Source organism: Brassica napus, chromosome C3 (genome assembly GCF_020379485.1).
Source record: "Brassica napus cultivar Da-Ae chromosome C3, Da-Ae, whole genome shotgun sequence".
Classification (NCBI taxonomy): Eukaryota; Viridiplantae; Streptophyta; class Magnoliopsida; order Brassicales; family Brassicaceae; genus Brassica; species Brassica napus.
Genome location: NC_063446.1, coordinates 6,463,281 through 6,480,495, shown reverse-complemented (window position 1 = coordinate 6,480,495; position 17,215 = coordinate 6,463,281). Strand labels below are relative to the sequence as shown.

The 17,215-nt window shown below is 38.9% G+C and overlaps 3 protein-coding genes and 1 pseudogene across 3 annotated transcripts; 2 read left to right on the top strand and 2 right to left on the bottom strand.

Annotated features, from left to right (window-relative positions):
* Positions 1–164: 164 nt before the first annotated feature.
* Positions 165–1,671, top strand: LOC106387155 (40S ribosomal protein S4-2). Its single transcript, XM_013826966.3, has 4 exons — positions 165–289; positions 576–653; positions 744–1,022; positions 1,106–1,671. The coding sequence occupies exons 1-4, from the start codon at positions 287–289 to the stop codon at positions 1,532–1,534; spliced, it is 789 nt and encodes a 262-aa protein (XP_013682420.1). The 5' UTR covers positions 165–286; the 3' UTR covers positions 1,535–1,671.
* A 4,407-nt stretch (positions 1,672–6,078) lies between these two features.
* Positions 6,079–8,339, bottom strand: LOC106387154 (exocyst complex component EXO70B1-like). Its single transcript, XM_013826965.3, has one exon. It carries the CDS (start codon positions 8,178–8,180, stop codon positions 6,327–6,329), a length of 1,854 nt encoding a protein of 617 aa, XP_013682419.1. The 5' UTR covers positions 8,181–8,339; the 3' UTR covers positions 6,079–6,326.
* Positions 8,340–8,663: 324 nt separating this feature from the next.
* Positions 8,664–9,638, bottom strand: LOC106385394 (annotated as a pseudogene).
* A 1,038-nt stretch (positions 9,639–10,676) lies between these two features.
* On the top strand, positions 10,677–11,696 carry LOC106383597 (F-box/FBD/LRR-repeat protein At5g18770-like). Its single transcript, XM_013823678.1, has 2 exons — positions 10,677–10,705; positions 10,913–11,696. Exons 1-2 carry the CDS (start codon positions 10,677–10,679, stop codon positions 11,694–11,696), a joined length of 813 nt encoding a protein of 270 aa, XP_013679132.1.
* The last annotated feature ends 5,519 nt before the right edge of the window (positions 11,697–17,215 follow it).

Genomic DNA, 17,215 nt, shown 5'->3' with positions numbered 1-17,215 from the left:
GATCTCTGGTAAACTCGTGTATCCGCATCTGCACTAGTTTAAATCAGTCAAGTCGGATTTTGAAGTTGTGTTCTTCCTTGAAACTGATAGAAAAATGGACTAACCATAAGGCCTAACAAAAAAAGAAACTAATGGGCCGAAACCTTAAAGAGCCCAAAACACCCTAACATCAGTGTAGAAGAGGGTATTTAAATACAGTTAGGGTTTTACTCGTCTTCTCTCACAACCTTCACCACTTAAACGAGAGAAGCCGTCTGTATCGGCGCTACCCTTCCGAACTCCAAACATGGTTCGTCTTCCTCCCACTCTCTTTCTTTGTACCTGTTGTTAATTTAGCGATTCATAATCGAGCTGCGAGCTTTCTGTTACTGAGCTAGATAATCGTTAGCTTAGCTTCAGAGCAATTGTATTTATTAGATCTGACTTACTTAGATCTCAGATGTGGTAGGTCGTAATTGATTATGTAAGCACTGAAAATGTCATTTGTATCACTCTCTAACATATATGTTTATATAGCACTGACAAGTATCACTTATATAGCACTAACATATGTGTTATGTTCGATTATTAAACAGGCGAGAGGTTTAAAGAAGCATTTGAAGAGGCTCAATGCCCCTAAGCATTGGATGCTTGACAAACTTGGTGGTGCTTTTGTATGTTTTCTCCTCTCTTTGTTTGCTCAGTTTTTTTATTCTGTTTATATATATGCTTTAAATAACGTTGTTCGTATTGGTTCTACACAGGCCCCCAAGCCATCTTCTGGACCCCACAAGTCTAGAGAGTGCCTTCCTCTCGTTCTTATCATCAGGAACAGGTTGAAGTATGCTCTTACTTACCGTGAAGTCATCTCCATCTTGATGCAAAGGCATATTCAGGTTGACGGCAAAGTCAGGACTGACAAGACCTACCCTGCTGGTTTCATGGATGTTATCTCTATCCCCAAGACTAACGAGAACTTCCGTCTTCTCTATGACACCAAGGGTCGTTTCCGTCTTCACTCCATCAGGGATGAGGAAGCCAAGGTTTAGATCTTTCTCCCTCTCTCTCTCTCTTTCGTTATCATCATCTAGAGTAGTGCTTGACATGTATGTGTTTCTCTTTACAGTTTAAGCTTTGCAAGGTTCGAACTATCCAGGTCGGACAGAAGGGAATCCCTTACCTGAACACATACGATGGTCGCACCATCCGTTACCCTGACCCGCTCATCAAGCCTAACGACACCATCAAGCTCGATCTTGAGGAGAACAAGATTGTTGAGTTTATCAAGTTTGATGTCGGCAATGTTGTGATGGTTACCGGAGGAAGAAACAGGGGGCGTGTTGGTGTGATTAAGAACCGTGAGAAGCATAAGGGAAGCTTTGAGACTATCCACATCCAAGACTCTACGGGACATGAGTTTGCGACAAGGTTGGGTAATGTGTTCACCCTTGGCAAAGGAACAAAGCCGTGGGTGTCTCTTCCCAAGGGTAAAGGTATTAAGCTTACCATCATTGAGGAGGCCAAGAAGAGGCTTGCTGGTCAACAAGCTGCTTGATTTTGTGATTTTCCACCTCTTTTATTGTCTTTTTTAGACGTCTTATGTTTTCGGAGACTCTCTTTGCTTCTATTTGTTTGGGAACTTGTGTTATTTTCTCTGTTTCAAGAATTCAACAAAAAAAATTTCAAACATCACATAGCCTTTTGTTGTGTTCTGTTTCATTGCAGTTTTAATGTCTTCTCGAATAAACCTTTGTGAATTCGATCGTCTTATAGGGACTTGAAGTCTGTTTAACAACCGACATTAGCGATGATGATAGAATCACTTACATTGAACATGCCTTGAACGGGACTGACAATGAGAGGTTAAAGCACATAAACCCTAATTATTTTGATACGAGAAGAAGCTTAAGAGAAGATAGAGAAGGATCAAAGTAATGGTCGCATAGTATCACATGATCATGTTGGTAGCTAGAACAATGAGAAGGAGATGTTGCTACCTTGAATAGAAGCAGACTAGAGAGCATCTCTTCTTCTTTAGCTTGAGGCACAAGCAACTTGCTATAGACTCCCTACTCCACGGCGGGTGTGGTATGACTGAAGCTTATTAGTTTGGAATTTATTTATTCTTAAGTGGAAATGTGGAATTAGCTCGTCCAAAACCAATGAGAGAGGGGCTAAAGCTAGAGAAGTCTATCTTAAAAACTAGCATATGCTTACGAGAACCAAGTCTATCACATATCGACTGAATGACTCAATGAAGGTAGGCACAAACATATAAAAATCAGCCATCCGCATAACTTCGCGATTGGCTATTATTATTTATTTAATAATTCCTGTTATTATTTATTTAATGAGTTAATTCCTTTTATGAAACTTAAAATAACATAATTATTATTTATTTAATAATTTAATTCCTTTTATGAAATGTATATTTAACATATCAAAGATTTTTAATTTTTCATTATATAAATTAGCTGAATTATTACTAATTTATTATAATATTATATTAATTATTTAATTAATTATAAGTAAACATTAAAAAATAAAATATAATACTATATATATACATATAATAGATACTAAAGATTTTATTAAAATGAAATCTTAAGAAAAAATTTCAGAATATTTTTTAATTATTTTATTTAAAATTATTTCAAAAGTTTCATGTTTTATGATCTACAACCAAATAACAAATTACCTTTAATAACATACTAACATCATTTTAAGTTTCAGTGTCTTTAATATCCCATGTATAACCAAGGTTAATTTCAAATGTGAATGAATCTGTTTTTATAAGATAGATATATTGAAAGTGGAAAAGTTTTGTATACAAATTTTTAATGTAGATCCAAAATCAAAGATAATCTTTTATTTTCCATATCTTATCTTTTTATTTAAAATATAAAGCTGAAAATGTCTATAAAATATTTCAAAGAATTTTGCGTAAAAGTATCAATGGATATATCTCAAATATTACGATTTGATAGTAAGATAATTAAACAAAAAATAATAATAAATTACTATAATTTGTTAATATATGGAAAAAGACTCACCAAAAATAAACAGAGTCATCATCATTGAAATTGACTATTCTTTTGAACTAAGTATAAGATTGACTTATATAAGCGTATATCAAAACTACTAATTTATACATATATTTTATTATATATAGATTTTATTCATTAGTAATATTTCAAATCAAATATTCAAATATTCAAATATTTCCTACCAGTGTTTTTAAAGCATTCAACAATCAAACATAAAAGAAATCAGGTACTTCATACTCTTCATCGTTCTTTTAAGTGTCACTACTGTGATTGGTGCTGGAGTTAAATCAAATATGTTCGACAAGCTCAACCATCAATCAAGATCTTCTCGAAAAAATTACAAGAAAAAACAATAAAAATTGGAAAGATGAAAGATAATTTTCAGATTGATGAAAACTTAGTTCTAATTAATAATTTAGACCAATGTGCAATCACCACTTTTGTGATCTCCTTTCCACCAATTCTTTTTTGATGTCTTTGGTGCACTTATTGCGCAAACAGCCTCATATAGATTTATGACATGAGTTAAAATAAATATCTGCATTAATTCCCTTCTTATCAATGGCGAGATCATTGTAAATTAATCCACATGAATTTGGAGGAGAGATTGACTAAGAAAAGTTTATTTGAAATATTCAAATTAACAAAACAAACCAAATACAAAACTAATGATTTCGAGTTTGTTTGTCTGTCTATCTGTCATCTCTATCCAAATAATATATTTAGATAGTTCATCTAAATGATATATTCATGTAATCTATCTACATAATTCATATGGATGATGCTCTAAATTGTTCATTTTTAATTATAGTGGTTCATCTAAATTAATTAGAAATTGTTTGTTTGCTTTGTTAATGTACATCTACATCTTTTAGTCTTAATTTTAGATAATTTAATAAAAACTAACTCAACTATTTTTATTTTGATATAATCATATATCTAATCTTTTAATTTAGAGTCCTAATTTTTATCTACTATTTAAAAATTTTAGTAGGGCCATTTGATTAATTACTTAATATGACATAATGATTATTATTAGTCTAACAAATCTATTGAGAAAATATATATTTAAATTTTATTTTTAATTATAACAAAATCTGTTGAAAAAATATCTACCCAAATCTTATTAAAAGTTTTAAGTATTTTCTTAAAATCATGCAATAATTAATTTCGTAATTTGTAATATAATATGATTATACATTAATATTAATTAAATTTTTATTATAAAACAAAAAAATTCTTTGATATTTTTATAAATTTTATAATATATTATATAAAATAGAAGTAATATAGAATTAAATAAAAAGAAAAGTATATAAAATTGGTAAATTAACCTATTTTATTTTAAAATTGCTTTCAAAATAAATAAAATAAAGTATCATTTCTTTCATTTAAATAAATAAAATAAATTATCATTCACAGTTAAAAAGGGTTAAATTCATAAAGTATGTATATTTTATACAAAAAAATATTAGCATATGTTAAACTTTTATATCTACAACTATATATTATTTAATTAATTTGAAATTCACAACAATATATTATCTAAAATGATTATATACAAAATATAATAGTCATAGCTAACTTTTAGATCATGCGTTATTTACCAAATAGGATATCAGAAAAAAATAATTCAAAAGATATTAATGATATCTCTATGTTTTTAATTACAAGCATGGCTCATAGCGTGTTTTTTTATCATTCGACGATGGTGTCTGAAACAAAGTAAAAAGTATAAAACAAATGATTATATATTAATAATCCTGAATTAAAAACTAAACAATAAATTTATAAAGTTACACAATATATAAAACTCAAATGTAAATCATATATATTTAAAATGTTTACAATAATGTTAAATATATACATTTATAAAATAAAAATATATACGAACGTGCGGGTCAAATTCTAGTTTAGTCTTAATTTTAACTATATTTATTTCTACTATTAAGCTGAAATATATTTTAAATTTGCATTGGAATTTATAAAAAATCAAATTTCTAACAAACATAAAGTTTTGTAAAGTTTTATGAAACAACTCCAAGTAGAACATACGAAAGCCATACATAAAGTTTAACAAAATCTAAATAGCTTAAGAACAAAAATCTAAAAATTCATGCTTCAATCTTAAAAAGCCTGAACCATCTTGAGTCTTCGCCATCTTGCGTCTTTACCATCGTATGTATTGATTCATTTATATTTGCCACTGATTTCTCCTTTATATTTCTAGCTCCAGGCCATCCCTGAAAGCAGTGAACTGAAAACTCTATAATCATAAACTGATGAAGAGTTATAACGTACTCATAATAACTATTAATATACACATATCTGACGCACGCACTCATAATCATTACAAGAATGAAGAGGGATTATCAATGAATTGAGAACACTATAATCAGAAGCGGTCAGAAGAGATGGGAAGATAGTCTTGAAAGTTATTTTAAAAACAAAGAACTAGATGAAGAGGGACAGAGATAATTTTGCTTTTCATATTTCCCTTAGATGTCAAAGCAAGTTGAGAGATCACAATCTAAAATAAGAAAATGAAAGGCAAGACATATACCTTACACAGCTCATTCCACCAGAAATCTGACATGTCTATAAACCTAGTTTGATCAATAACAAGCCCAGTTCTGTTGCGAGTCAGTATATTAAAAGACTCCTACTCCTTGCAAGTAGTATACAAACAGACACTGAAGAGAAGAAAGAAAGAGAGCGCTCGAGAGTGAGTGAAATAGAAAGCAAGCTCGAGAGGAAAAGAAAAAAGAGAGATCTCAATATCTTTTCATGGAGGCTACGAGATGAACTATCTTCATCCAGATGGTTCAAATTGGTTTAGCCAACTGGTTTTTAAAACTTTACCTAAAGTTATGAAACTTATGTAGATGAACAATTTGGATGGTTCATTTTTTGAACATCTCGAGGAGAAACGAAGATCATTTGTTCGGTTCCAGCTGCAACTATGTCCCCACCTCCCTTCAGAAATGTAAGAACTTAAGCTAAAAGGCCTTCTTTTTTATCAAAAGCTAAAAGGCCTTTATATTGCTCAACATTCACTAAAACCTTTGCTCTTTGATTTCACCTCTAAATCATTATAAATGATCAAGGGAGTATCGGGATTCATGTCATTCGCTTCGACTGTTTCTTCTTCTTAATACAATACAACATAACACAAACACTAACATAGCTGTTCAAAACCATACATTTTACAAATCCACTCTGCAAGACTCTCTCTACTGGTCATCAGCATGTGGTTCGTTTACAAACATCTTACAAGTGGGAGCTCTCCGTGTTGTACCTTCATTTTCTTGCGGTCGTCGTCCCTTTGAACAGCTCGTTAACACGCGCCTCAATATCCTCAACACCATACTTGATGTACCTATCTGCATTTTTCCCTATATCTCCAAGATTCTGAAACCTTCCAATAAATTTCCCGTAAGCCGGCAACAACAGCCTAGCCAGCGAGGTTCTCAGCTCCTCTCTCATCTGCTCGTCAAACACAACCCAAGTCGAGTGAGCTTTACACACCTCATCAAACTGCATATTAAACTCCTTCAGCTTCTCCTTCATCGTTTTCCCCAACCCGTTCATCCCCGCCGCGGAGTTGTCCACCTTCAGCAACCCAATCATCTTATTCCACGAGCTTCTCTGATAACTCATATGGTATTGCTTCACTTTAGCATTATGTTTCCGAATCCAATCCTCTCCCAAAAGCACTCCAAGCTCGCCGTCTCTCACTTTCTGAACAATGTATCTCCCGTTGTTCATCAGAAACACATAGCTCAACGCCGGATCTTTATACACTTTAGACTTCACTTCGAGATTACTCTCCAAAAGCTCCATGATCCAAGACATCTGCACAGTCAACAGAGTCGAGTCTTTCGACGGCACACCATTACTCTCCTCAAACACTTGCTCCAGAGTCTGCCGCGACCTGCACGCCGCGCGGAGGTAGTTCATCACGTACCGAGTGATCGGATGCAGACCACCGCCAGGAACAGCAGCTTTAGCCGGATCTCTCCGGATCAGATTCTCAAGCTCCATGAATATACCTCTAACCGCCTCCCCCAACCGCTTCCAAATCGTCACAGCTTCGTTTCTAAGCACTAAGCAAAACTGATCAGAGAACACAGACTCGAACTCAACCATCAAATCCCTCATCGTCTCGAACACGTCGAGCACTTTAAACAGCCTCTCTGGAGACCTACTTCCAATAGCAACCGCGTCCGCGAAGTTCAAGAGCTGGATCGTGGAGCCGCGGCACACCTCCATGAAGGAGAGATCAGCAGCCGAGGAGAAGCCGAAGAAGACACGGTCGCAGAGACGGCGCTCGCTAGGGAAGAGGATGCGGAGAGCGACGTTGGCTGCTTTGATCCAACGGTCAATCTCATCCTCGAGCTCCTGCCACTGCATCTTATGAACGTCTTCGATGCTCAGCTTCTGGAGGCCTAACCTCGACATGCTCTCTTCGAGAAACTCTCTCCGGGACCCACTGTACACGTGGGAGCACGATTTGCCGAATCCAGCAGCGAGCATGCGCTTAGTTATCTCGTGGAGATCGTTGATCGTTGCCGAAGAGAGCGCGTCGATGATTAGGTCGTAGTCAGTTAGTGGCTGCGCGACTGGGATCTGAGAATCGTCGCAGTCTTCTTCTCCATCATCAACATCGTCTTCCTCCTCCGATTCGTCGAAACGGTGGCTCACCGGGAACGACTCGGCGCCGTGGTCCATGAGAGACCTGAACTCCTCCTCGATGCGGAACATGGCCTGCTGCATCATGTCGTCGGCGCGTGAGAGGCACGCGCCGATGGGCTTTTCTGAGGACGCGTGGCTCCACTCTCTGGTGAGGTTCACGAGCTCGTCGATGGAGTCGAGGAAGGCGGCGGAGTCGGCGGGATCGGACCAGATCGGCTGATCGGAGGCGACGAAGCGGGAGATCTGGGAGTCTAGCGAGTTGAGAGCTCGCTCGAGGGCGGCGACTCCTCCGGATCCGTCTTCTGAGGGTTGGTCCTCGGAGAGCTTCTCGCGGGAGAATCTGCCGTCGAAGGTGGAGAAGATCTGGAGGATGTCGTCGGCCATGGACTCGTTGTGGCCGAGGGTCTTGGCTATGTGGCGCGCTACGGCGAGTAGCTTTTCTTCGCCGTTCTCTGCCATGTTTTGAATAGAGAGGTGTGAAAGCAGTAGAGAGCTTTCTCTGTATTGGTCAACAGCGAGATCGACGGGGGAAGCAAGGAATCGAAGACGAAGAAAGTTGCAAGGAAGGGAGGACGAAGACTGGATGGATAGAGAATTGTACAATGACGTAAATACCCCTCAAAACAGACGCTATCTTTGACTTTTGCCTTTTTGTCTGAAAGTGGCACGGGCGTGTAATATTGATATCTTTGTGACTTCACTGTCACTGGTAGCTTACTTTTGTTTTCAACCGGGTTGTGGGTAGGTGTAAACCGGGCGGTTTGATAAAATAAGGTTGTGGTATGGAGGGCAATGCAATATCAGATATGCTGCTGCGAATGGTTATGGAGAAGCAATTTAGCAAAGAATCAAGGGGTTGGACATCGCATCTTTGAAGCACTGAAAACATGGAGCACAGTAGATTCAGCACGTAAAACAGTCATGGCGCAACAGAGTCCTTAGTGAATTTCTCCAGAGCTGGGGAATCTAAGAGAAAGCTACTGGAAACGCTCAAACAACAGATGTCCCACGTTCGATCCTCCAAAATCATAAGAACACTTTAGAGAGAAACGTGATATTTCATCTGACAACACATTCATTACACAAACAATGAGACTGATGATGTTTCAGTACAATGCTACTCGATTCCTATGCAACAAACTTCTGACAACGAGTATCCTTGTGAATGTTTTGACAACGAATAGAACAAAACCGCATCCCACATAAGCAGCAACTATATCCCGCAATGTACCCACAGACTGTACAGAAATGGCGACGAGAAGACGAACTAGGAGGTCCCACGGCTGCTTTCAAGTAAGTGGGCACATGCGACGGTAAAGATTCCAAATTCGCCTGAAAGAGAAACCATATCAGCTGAGCTTAGCTGCAGAAACAATAACAAAGAGTTTTAATCACTTTTACCTCCTGCAAGAGCTCAGTGAAGGACTTATGATGAGCTTTACGAGCCTCCAAAGCTTTTGCTTGTCGAGTTTTACGCTTTGATCCCTTGTGTTGCTTCTTCTGCACGTAACCTGCAACAAACCAAAACACATGATTAAAACTTGAACTTCAGATCACAGAGAGAGAAAATAAGTTTATTCACCGAGATCATCGTCTTCGTCAAGAGACGCTTCTCCATCATCGTTCAAATCAACCACCTCCACAGCTCCATTATCGTTCTCCAAAGCTTCCAGCCGTGCAATCGCAGCCTATAATTAAACCATTAGAAATACAACTGAAATTTTTTTTTCTTCTCGAAATCAAACAAAGCACCTGCGTTCGATTATCGGTCCGCCATCTTCGAAGCAACCTTGCGAGTCCGACTCGACACTCTACGATTCGCCATTTCTTCCTCCATTCCGCCAAGAAGATTCAGATTACCGGCGACGGTGGAAGTGCTGCGGCGGCGTATAGGCTTGGAATTGACGACGGTGACTCTTTTAGCTCTGGTCTCACAAACAGTTTGATTCAGATTCTATAAAGGCCCATTGGGCTTGTGGTTTAATAATTTACAGATATTCCCTACTTATAAATGCTCAATGCCAAAGCCTAATGTTTCGTTTATGTATTTCTTTTCATTACATTTGTGGTTTTTTTATTTTTGTTTTGGCTTATAAATTTTGTGCATGCTTTTGTTCATGTCATTTGCTTTTTGAAAATTATGTTCATGTCATCTTCGCAAAACTAATTGTAAAAAGAAACGATAAATGAAAAATGGTTTTAAGGGCATTTTCGGCTAACTCCATTTGTTTGCTCTAAAACGAAGAAACAGAAAATATGATTTCAATCCAACTTTATTTATCACTCTATAAAAAAATTTATTACATAAATGAAGTAATCAATTTTTGTTTGTTCGTTACTCTTTTATAGAATAAAAAATAAAGTAGGATTTGAGCATTTTAACTCTATATTTCATTTTATTCCACTTTTAAAAAAGTGGAATTTTACTTTATAGATACTCTAATTACGGTAGAAATCATGTATACTGGCTCTATTTTTTTTTTTAAATGACATTAAATGATTAGAACGAAAAAAGCCATACAAGCTGATCCAGTATTAATCCATATAGAATTCACGTGCTAAAGAAAGGGTAAAGTATTTGGGATTCGAAATTCCTCTAAAACCCAATATATACTTTTACAGTTTATAATTTAATATAATCGAGCCGGTTAGTTGGTGATTGAGCCGATTAATTGGTAGACAGACCGATTGTTGGTTAAAGGGCCGACTAATCGATTTAATGGGCCGGGTAATCGGTGTCCAATTTTGTTAGACGATCATACCGAATTTGCTGCAGGAGATGTCCAAGTTGCGCATACTCCAGCGCCTAGGCCTCTAGGCAGCCACATTTTTTAACAGGGCTCATTAGTCATTGACTCATTACACAAGAACAAAAAGACGAAGAGACGTTCACAAACCCTAAATTTTCAGGGAAAAGATTACTGAATCAAATCAAGGTATCAGGAGATAGCTTCAATGAAGCAGTTCTATAAGTACCAAAAGCGGTAAGCTCCTCTCTGATCTTCTCTCTCTCCTTCCTTACTCGTTGCGCTGTTGAAGTTTCGATTTTTTTTGTAATAATGGTATAAGTACCAAAAGCGGTAAGCTCCTCTCTGATCTAGATCTGTTCGAGAACGAGAACAAGTTGTTGTTATCAGTGGAGAAGATAGGATAAGCTTTTTACCTGAACCGTTGTTATGCCACATACTCAGCTTTCTCACTACTGAGCAAGCGGTTTGGACGAGTGTTCTGTCCTCTAGATGGAGACATCTCTGGAAATGGGTTCCTAGGTTAGAACTAAACACCCTTGACTTCACAAACGACCAACTCTGTGTCGATTTCATCCACGAGTTTCTTGCTTTCCAAGGCAAGCACTACTTGCGTGAGTTCAAGTTGACCATTGACCACGATGGCCTTAACAGTGAGGTTTATCTTTACAAGCCGTGTCTCGGTAAAGTGTTGGATATGCGGAAGCTTGAACGTTTCCAATTCCAAGTCGAGAATAAGTTTGGTGCCATTGACGACATTGATGACGTCATCCGGACACCCTTAACGCTTTCCGCGTGTGAGGCATTGGTATGCTTAAAGCTCCATCACGTTAGCCTGTACGAGCTCGTGTCTCTCTCCTTGCCCTGTCTCAAGATCATGTACTTGGAAGACGTTGTTCTCCCTAGCGATGCTGCTGCGGAGGCTCTCATCTCTTGCTCTCCGGTTCTAGAAGTTTTAAAAATATGTCTTAGCAAAGATGATTCTGTAGTAGCGCTACGTGTCCGCTCGCTCTCGCTAAAGAGCTTCGTTTTAAGACGAGCGGAGCCTTTTTATGCTCGTGGACGTTCGGTTGTGATCGATGCCCCGAAGCTTGAGCGTCTGAGTCTCATGGATTACTACCATTTTAGAAGGTTTGAGATAATAAGTAAGGCTGAGTCTTTCAAGGTTGATATTGATGTCGAGTTTGAGCTGATGAGTGATAATTTGTGGGATTATGAGAGCTTCTAAGTGTTTTAACCGTGATGAAGCACACGAACAAAGTAAAAAATAAGTGAAGTAACCGTAAGTATTTGAGAGAGAAGAGAAATTTGAGAATTTAAGAGAATGAGAGGATTTGTGAGATTGAGAGAATGAAAGAAATGTTTGTATTGAATTGTGTGTTTAATTGTGTAACATACATGGTGTATTTAAAGGAAACAAAAGCAATAAGCACTCAATGGTGGAAGACTAAATAACTAGTAGTGGACTAGCCACTCCTCCCCATTTGGTAAGTGATATGGCCACTCCTCCCACTTCCTCCACTAACTAGTAGTGGACTAGCCACTCCTCCCCATTTGGTAAGTGATATGGCCACTTCTCCCACTTCCTCCACTACTTCCCTTTGTTTAATTCTTCATGTCAACACTCCCCCTCAAGCTTGACAGTAGTGAGTGTCAAGCTTGGAAAGCCATGAAGTATTCCCTCATTAAAACCTTTTCTTGGAAAAACCACTTGGGATAAAAACCAAGCAAAGGAAAAAGAGTAGAATACTCCACGGTGAGGAGATCATTGACATGGAAGGTTTATGAGTCCAAGTCTTGGAAGAATGGACTCACAAACTTTGCTACTGGCCGCCTTGGTGAAGATGTCAGCCAGCTGATCCGCACTTCTTGTATAACATGGGAGAATCACTTGCTGCTCCACTGCTTGTCTGACCTTGTGGCAGTCTACTTCTATGTGCTTTGTCCTTTCATGAAAGACTGAGTTGGATGCAATGTGTATTGCGGCTTGGTTGTCACAGTGCATGGTCATGGGAGAGGTGATCTCAATTCCCAAGTCGCCTAAAAGCCCCTTTATCCAGATAAGCTCACTGGTTAGCTTCCTCATTGATCTGTACTCTGCTTCTGCGCTTGAACAAGATACTACTTTCTGTTTCTTGCTCTTCCAAGTGACAAGATTCCCTCCAATGAATGTACAATAACCGGTGGTTGACCTTCTGTCTACTCTATCTCCAGCCCAATCTGCATCACAGTATCCTATCACCTCAGTGTTCTTGTTGCAAGCCATCCATACACCTTGTCCTGGCGCTTCTCTTAAGTATCTTAGAATCCTCTCCACCATGTTCCAGTGATGAACCTTGGGAGTTTGCATGTGCTGGCTCACTTGATTAACTGCGAAACACACATCTGGCCGAGTGATGGTTAGATAGATCAGCTTCCCAACCATCCGTCTATACTGCTTGACATCTTCAAATGGAGTGTCTTCATACTCCCCCTCTCGCAATACCTTGTAACCTTCTTCAAGTGGTGTCTTGGCATGTCTTCCTCCAAGATCTCCTGCCTCCTTTAATATGTCCAGGGTATACTTTCTTTGGGACATGAATAATCCTTCCTTTGATCTGCACATCTCAATGCCAAGGAAGTACTTCAGTTCTCCCAGGTCTTTGATGTCAAATGCGGCCTTGAGAAATGTCTTGGTTAAACTGATCCCCTCCTTGTCACTACCCGTGATGATGATGTCATCCACATAGACTAGAATTACCGTAATTCCTTGCTTGCTGGTGAGAGTGAAGAGTGTGTGATCCGCTTGAGACTTCACAAATCCCCTTCCATTCAATGTAGTGCTTAGCTTGTGGTACCAAGCTCTTGGTGATTGCTTCAAGCCATAGATTGCCTTTCTGAGTCTAAGGACATTCCCTGGTTTCACCATTTCTTCCATCCCCGGAGGTGGTTTCATATACACTTCATCTTCTAGTTCTCCTTGCAGGAAAGCATTCTTCACATCCATTTGCCAAAGGTCCCATTCTAGGTTCACTGCTAATGAGAGTAGAATCCGGATTGTATGAAGCTTGGCCACTGGTGCAAAGGTGTCTAGATAGTCCTCTCCATACACTTGTGTGTATCCTCTTGCCACCAGTCTGGTCTTCTTTCTTTCTGGCTTCCCATTTGCAAGATACTTAATGGTATGTATGAGTCTGCTGGTCACAGCTTTCTTCCCTTTTGGAAGTTCTGTCTCATACCAGGTGTTGTTCTTCTCCATGGCCCTCATTTCATCATCCACCGATTTCCTCCATTCATCATCTTCCATAGCTTCTGCATATGTTCTTGGTATCCATTCCAGGTCCAATGAACTCATAAAGACTTGTTCTTCTGGATAGTGAGCTAGGGAGCATAATCCACTTTCTGGATGTGCCACAGCTTGAGCATTGTAGTAAACAAAATCATTTTTAACCCAATCTGAGGCTGGTCTTCTGATCCTTGTTCTTCTCCTTAGGACTTGTGTCTGCTCAGGTTCATTACTGCTGCTTGGTTCTCCTTCTTGAGCTTCAGTGTCTGGTTGTCCCATCTCATCTTGATCATGAGATAATACTGGGTTTTCTTCAGGTTGAGCTTGCGTCGGTTGATCTTCATTCCCCCCTTCATGGTCAGGATGAGAGTCTTCAGTGTTATGAACCATGGTCTCTTTATAAGGAGTAGTGTCCCGGCCTTTCTCTGGTTCCTTTTCTAGGTTAATGTCGAGTCTTTCCATAAGAATCTTCAGGTTGTTAGCTCTGTCCGAGGCAGAATGAGATAGATCTTTGAGTTCCTCCCAACTCTTCTCATCATAATAGGCCTTGGATTCCATGAACTTAACATCTCTGGATACTAGGACTCTCCTTGTCTCTGGTACATAGCATTTGTACCCCTTTTGGTGCGTAGAGTATCCAATGAACATTGCCTTTGTGCTCTTTGCCTCCAGTTTGTTTCTTAGTTCTCCTGGAATCAAAACAAAGCACACACACCCAAACACACGCAAATGATCAATTGATGGTCTAGATTTGTTTAGTACCTCATATGGGGTGGCATCAAAGAGGACTCTTGTAGGTGTGCGGTTGATTAGGTAGGTGGCTGTGACTACTGCATCCCCCCAAAACCGCTTGGGTACATTTGTATGGAACATCATACTCCTTGCCACTTCCATCAAGTGTCTATTCTTTCTTTCAGCCACACCATTTTGTTGGGGTGTGTAAGGACAGCTGGTTTGTTGAATGATTCCATGTGAGGCTAGATGTTGTTTGAAGGTTGTGCTAGTATATTCACCACCATTATCTGATCTAAGAATTTTAATCTTAACATTGAAATGGTTAGTAATATAGTTCTGAAAATTTTTAAATGCTTCTAGCACCCTATCCTTAGATTGCAACAAAGTGATCCATGTGTATTTAGATTTTTCATCAATGAATGTCACAAAATATTTATGTTGTTCTCTAGATACACATGGAGCAGTCCACACATCAGAGTGAATCAAATCAAAGCAGTTTTCATATTGGGTTTTTGATTTAGGAAACACAGTTCTGCAATGTTTTCCTAATATACACGCTTCACACTCATTTTTAAAAGAAATACTAGGCAACAGGATGTTCAAGGCACGAGAATGGGGATGTCCTAGTCTAGCATGCCAGATTTCATCTTTAGGGAATTCAGAAACAGAATGAAACACACACGATAATTGAGATACAGGTCTTGTGTCCTCAAGTAAGTACAAGTCTCCCTTGGTAACACCTTTGCCAAGCAACTTACTAGAATCAATATCCTGAAAGTATACACTGTTAGGCGTGAAAGTAACTTGACAATTGAGATCATTAGTTACTTTTTTAACAGATAGTAGGTTTGAGGCAAATGTAGGCATATAGAAAGCTTTAGATTCTTTATCAAACAATCTAAGTTCACCTACATATTGGAATTTTATCTCCATTTGCTATCATCACATTTCCTAAAGCCGGTTCTATGTTCTTAATCAGTTCTAAATCACTTATCATGTGATGAGAAGCACCAGAGTCTATAACTAAGGGCTTAGCCGATTTAAAATTATTCATAGAACCATTTGCATTGTGAGAAGCATTAAGGGAGATACCAAGAGTTTTAGATATACCAGATTCCTTGAGAGCTTTGATGAGAGCGGTTAAGTCAGACTTCTTGATGGTCTCATCTAGATTGGCTCTTGGCGTGGCATAGCCTGATGTGGAGGCAGTAGCTCTTCCCACACCTATTAGTTACTTTTTTAACAGATAGTAGGTTTGAGGCAAATGTAGGCATATAGAAAGCTTTAGATTCTTTATCAAACAATCTAAGTTCACCTACACCTTTTATTGGAATTTTATCTCCATTTGCTATCATCACATTTCCTAAAGCCGGTTCTATGTTCTTAATCAGTTCTAAATCACTTATCATGTGATGAGAAGCACCAGAGTCTATAACTAAGGGCTTAGCCGATTTAAAATTATTCATAGAACCATTTGCATTGTGAGAAGCATTAAGGGAGATACCAAGAGTTTTAGATATACCAGATTCCTTGAGAGCTTTGATGAGAGCGGTTAAGTCAGACTTCTTGATGGTCTCATCTAGATTGGCTCTTGGCGTGGCATAGCCTGATGTGGAGGCAGTAGCTCTTCCCACACCTAGGTTGCTTATACCCATGGTGATTGGTGTTGTTGGCTCAGCACCATCAGTTGAGAAGTTGGCTCTTGCATCTTGGTATTGAGGGCGGTTGTCCCTAAATTTGTTGGGCTTGAGGTGCGGATGTAGTATCCAGCATTTGTCCTTCATGTGGCCCTTCTTCTTGCAGTGATCGCAGGTCAAGTTTTTCTTCTCATCTAGCTTGTAAGCTGCCTTGTTTGACACGGCTCGTTCAGCTTGATGTGCCATGTTTAAGTCTCCCTTGCCTCCAAATAAGCCCACAGAGCCTTCTTCCTTCTGAATTTGAGCGTATACTTCATCCAGGTCAGGTAACTTGTCAGCTCTCAGGATGTGCTTGATTAAGCTCCCATAAGATGGATTAAGCGTGAGCAGTAGTCCAAACACTCTGTCCTCTTCACGCCTGGTTAAGAGAGTGGTGGGGTCGGTAGTATGTGGTCTGAGTAGTTCCATCTCTGCCCAAAGAGACCGGAACTTGCCAAAGTGAGGCTGGAACTCCATATCTCCTTGGTTGAGGGTATTGATAGCTCTTTTTACTTCAAAGACCCTTGTAAGGTTGGAGGTATTTCCATACACTTTGTAGAGTGTATCCCACAGCTGCTTGGTAGTTTCACAGTAGGAGTAAGACTCCATGATGGCGGGTTCTAGGGAGCTAAGGAGCACTGTGAGAACCATGAGATCTTCCTGAGCCCATTTGTCTTCATCAGTAGCTACCACAATCTCCTGTCCATCTTCTCCTTGGGTGGTTTGTTTTGGAGCTGCTTCTGCTGAGACATGACTCCACAAACCCTTTCCTCCAAGGGCAATCTTCACCATCCTGGCCCACAAGAGGTAGTTAATCCCCTTCAGGGTCACAGGTATGCTGATGCGGTTGTTGTTATTGTTGTTGTTGTTCTCCATCTTGGGGATTTACTTGGTCAGAGGTAGAGTTTAAGAACTAGAAACAGAGTTTTGATTTTGCGGAATTTAGAAAGGTTTCAAGATTGTTGCTGCTCTGATACCATGATAATTTGTGGGATTATGAGAGCTTCTAAGTGTTTTAACCGTGATGAAGCACACGAACAAAGTAAAAAAGGAGTGAAGTAACCGTAAGTA

Bases quoted from the DNA above. Each gene is read 5' to 3' on its own strand.
- LOC106387155 (XM_013826966.3), top strand. The intron at 654-743 runs GTATGTTTTCTC...GGTTCTACACAG, and splicing joins ACAAACTTGGTGGTGCTTTT to GCCCCCAAGCCATCTTCTGG. The intron at 1,023-1,105 runs GTTTAGATCTTT...TTCTCTTTACAG, and splicing joins TCAGGGATGAGGAAGCCAAG to TTTAAGCTTTGCAAGGTTCG.
- LOC106387154 (XM_013826965.3), bottom strand. From the start codon at position 8,180: ATGGCAGAGAACGGCGAAGAAAAGCTACTCGCCGTAGCGCGCCACATA.
- LOC106383597 (XM_013823678.1), top strand. From the start codon at position 10,677: ATGAAGCAGTTCTATAAGTACCAAAAGCG. The intron at 10,706-10,912 runs GTAAGCTCCTCT...CCACATACTCAG, and splicing joins TTCTATAAGTACCAAAAGCG to CTTTCTCACTACTGAGCAAG.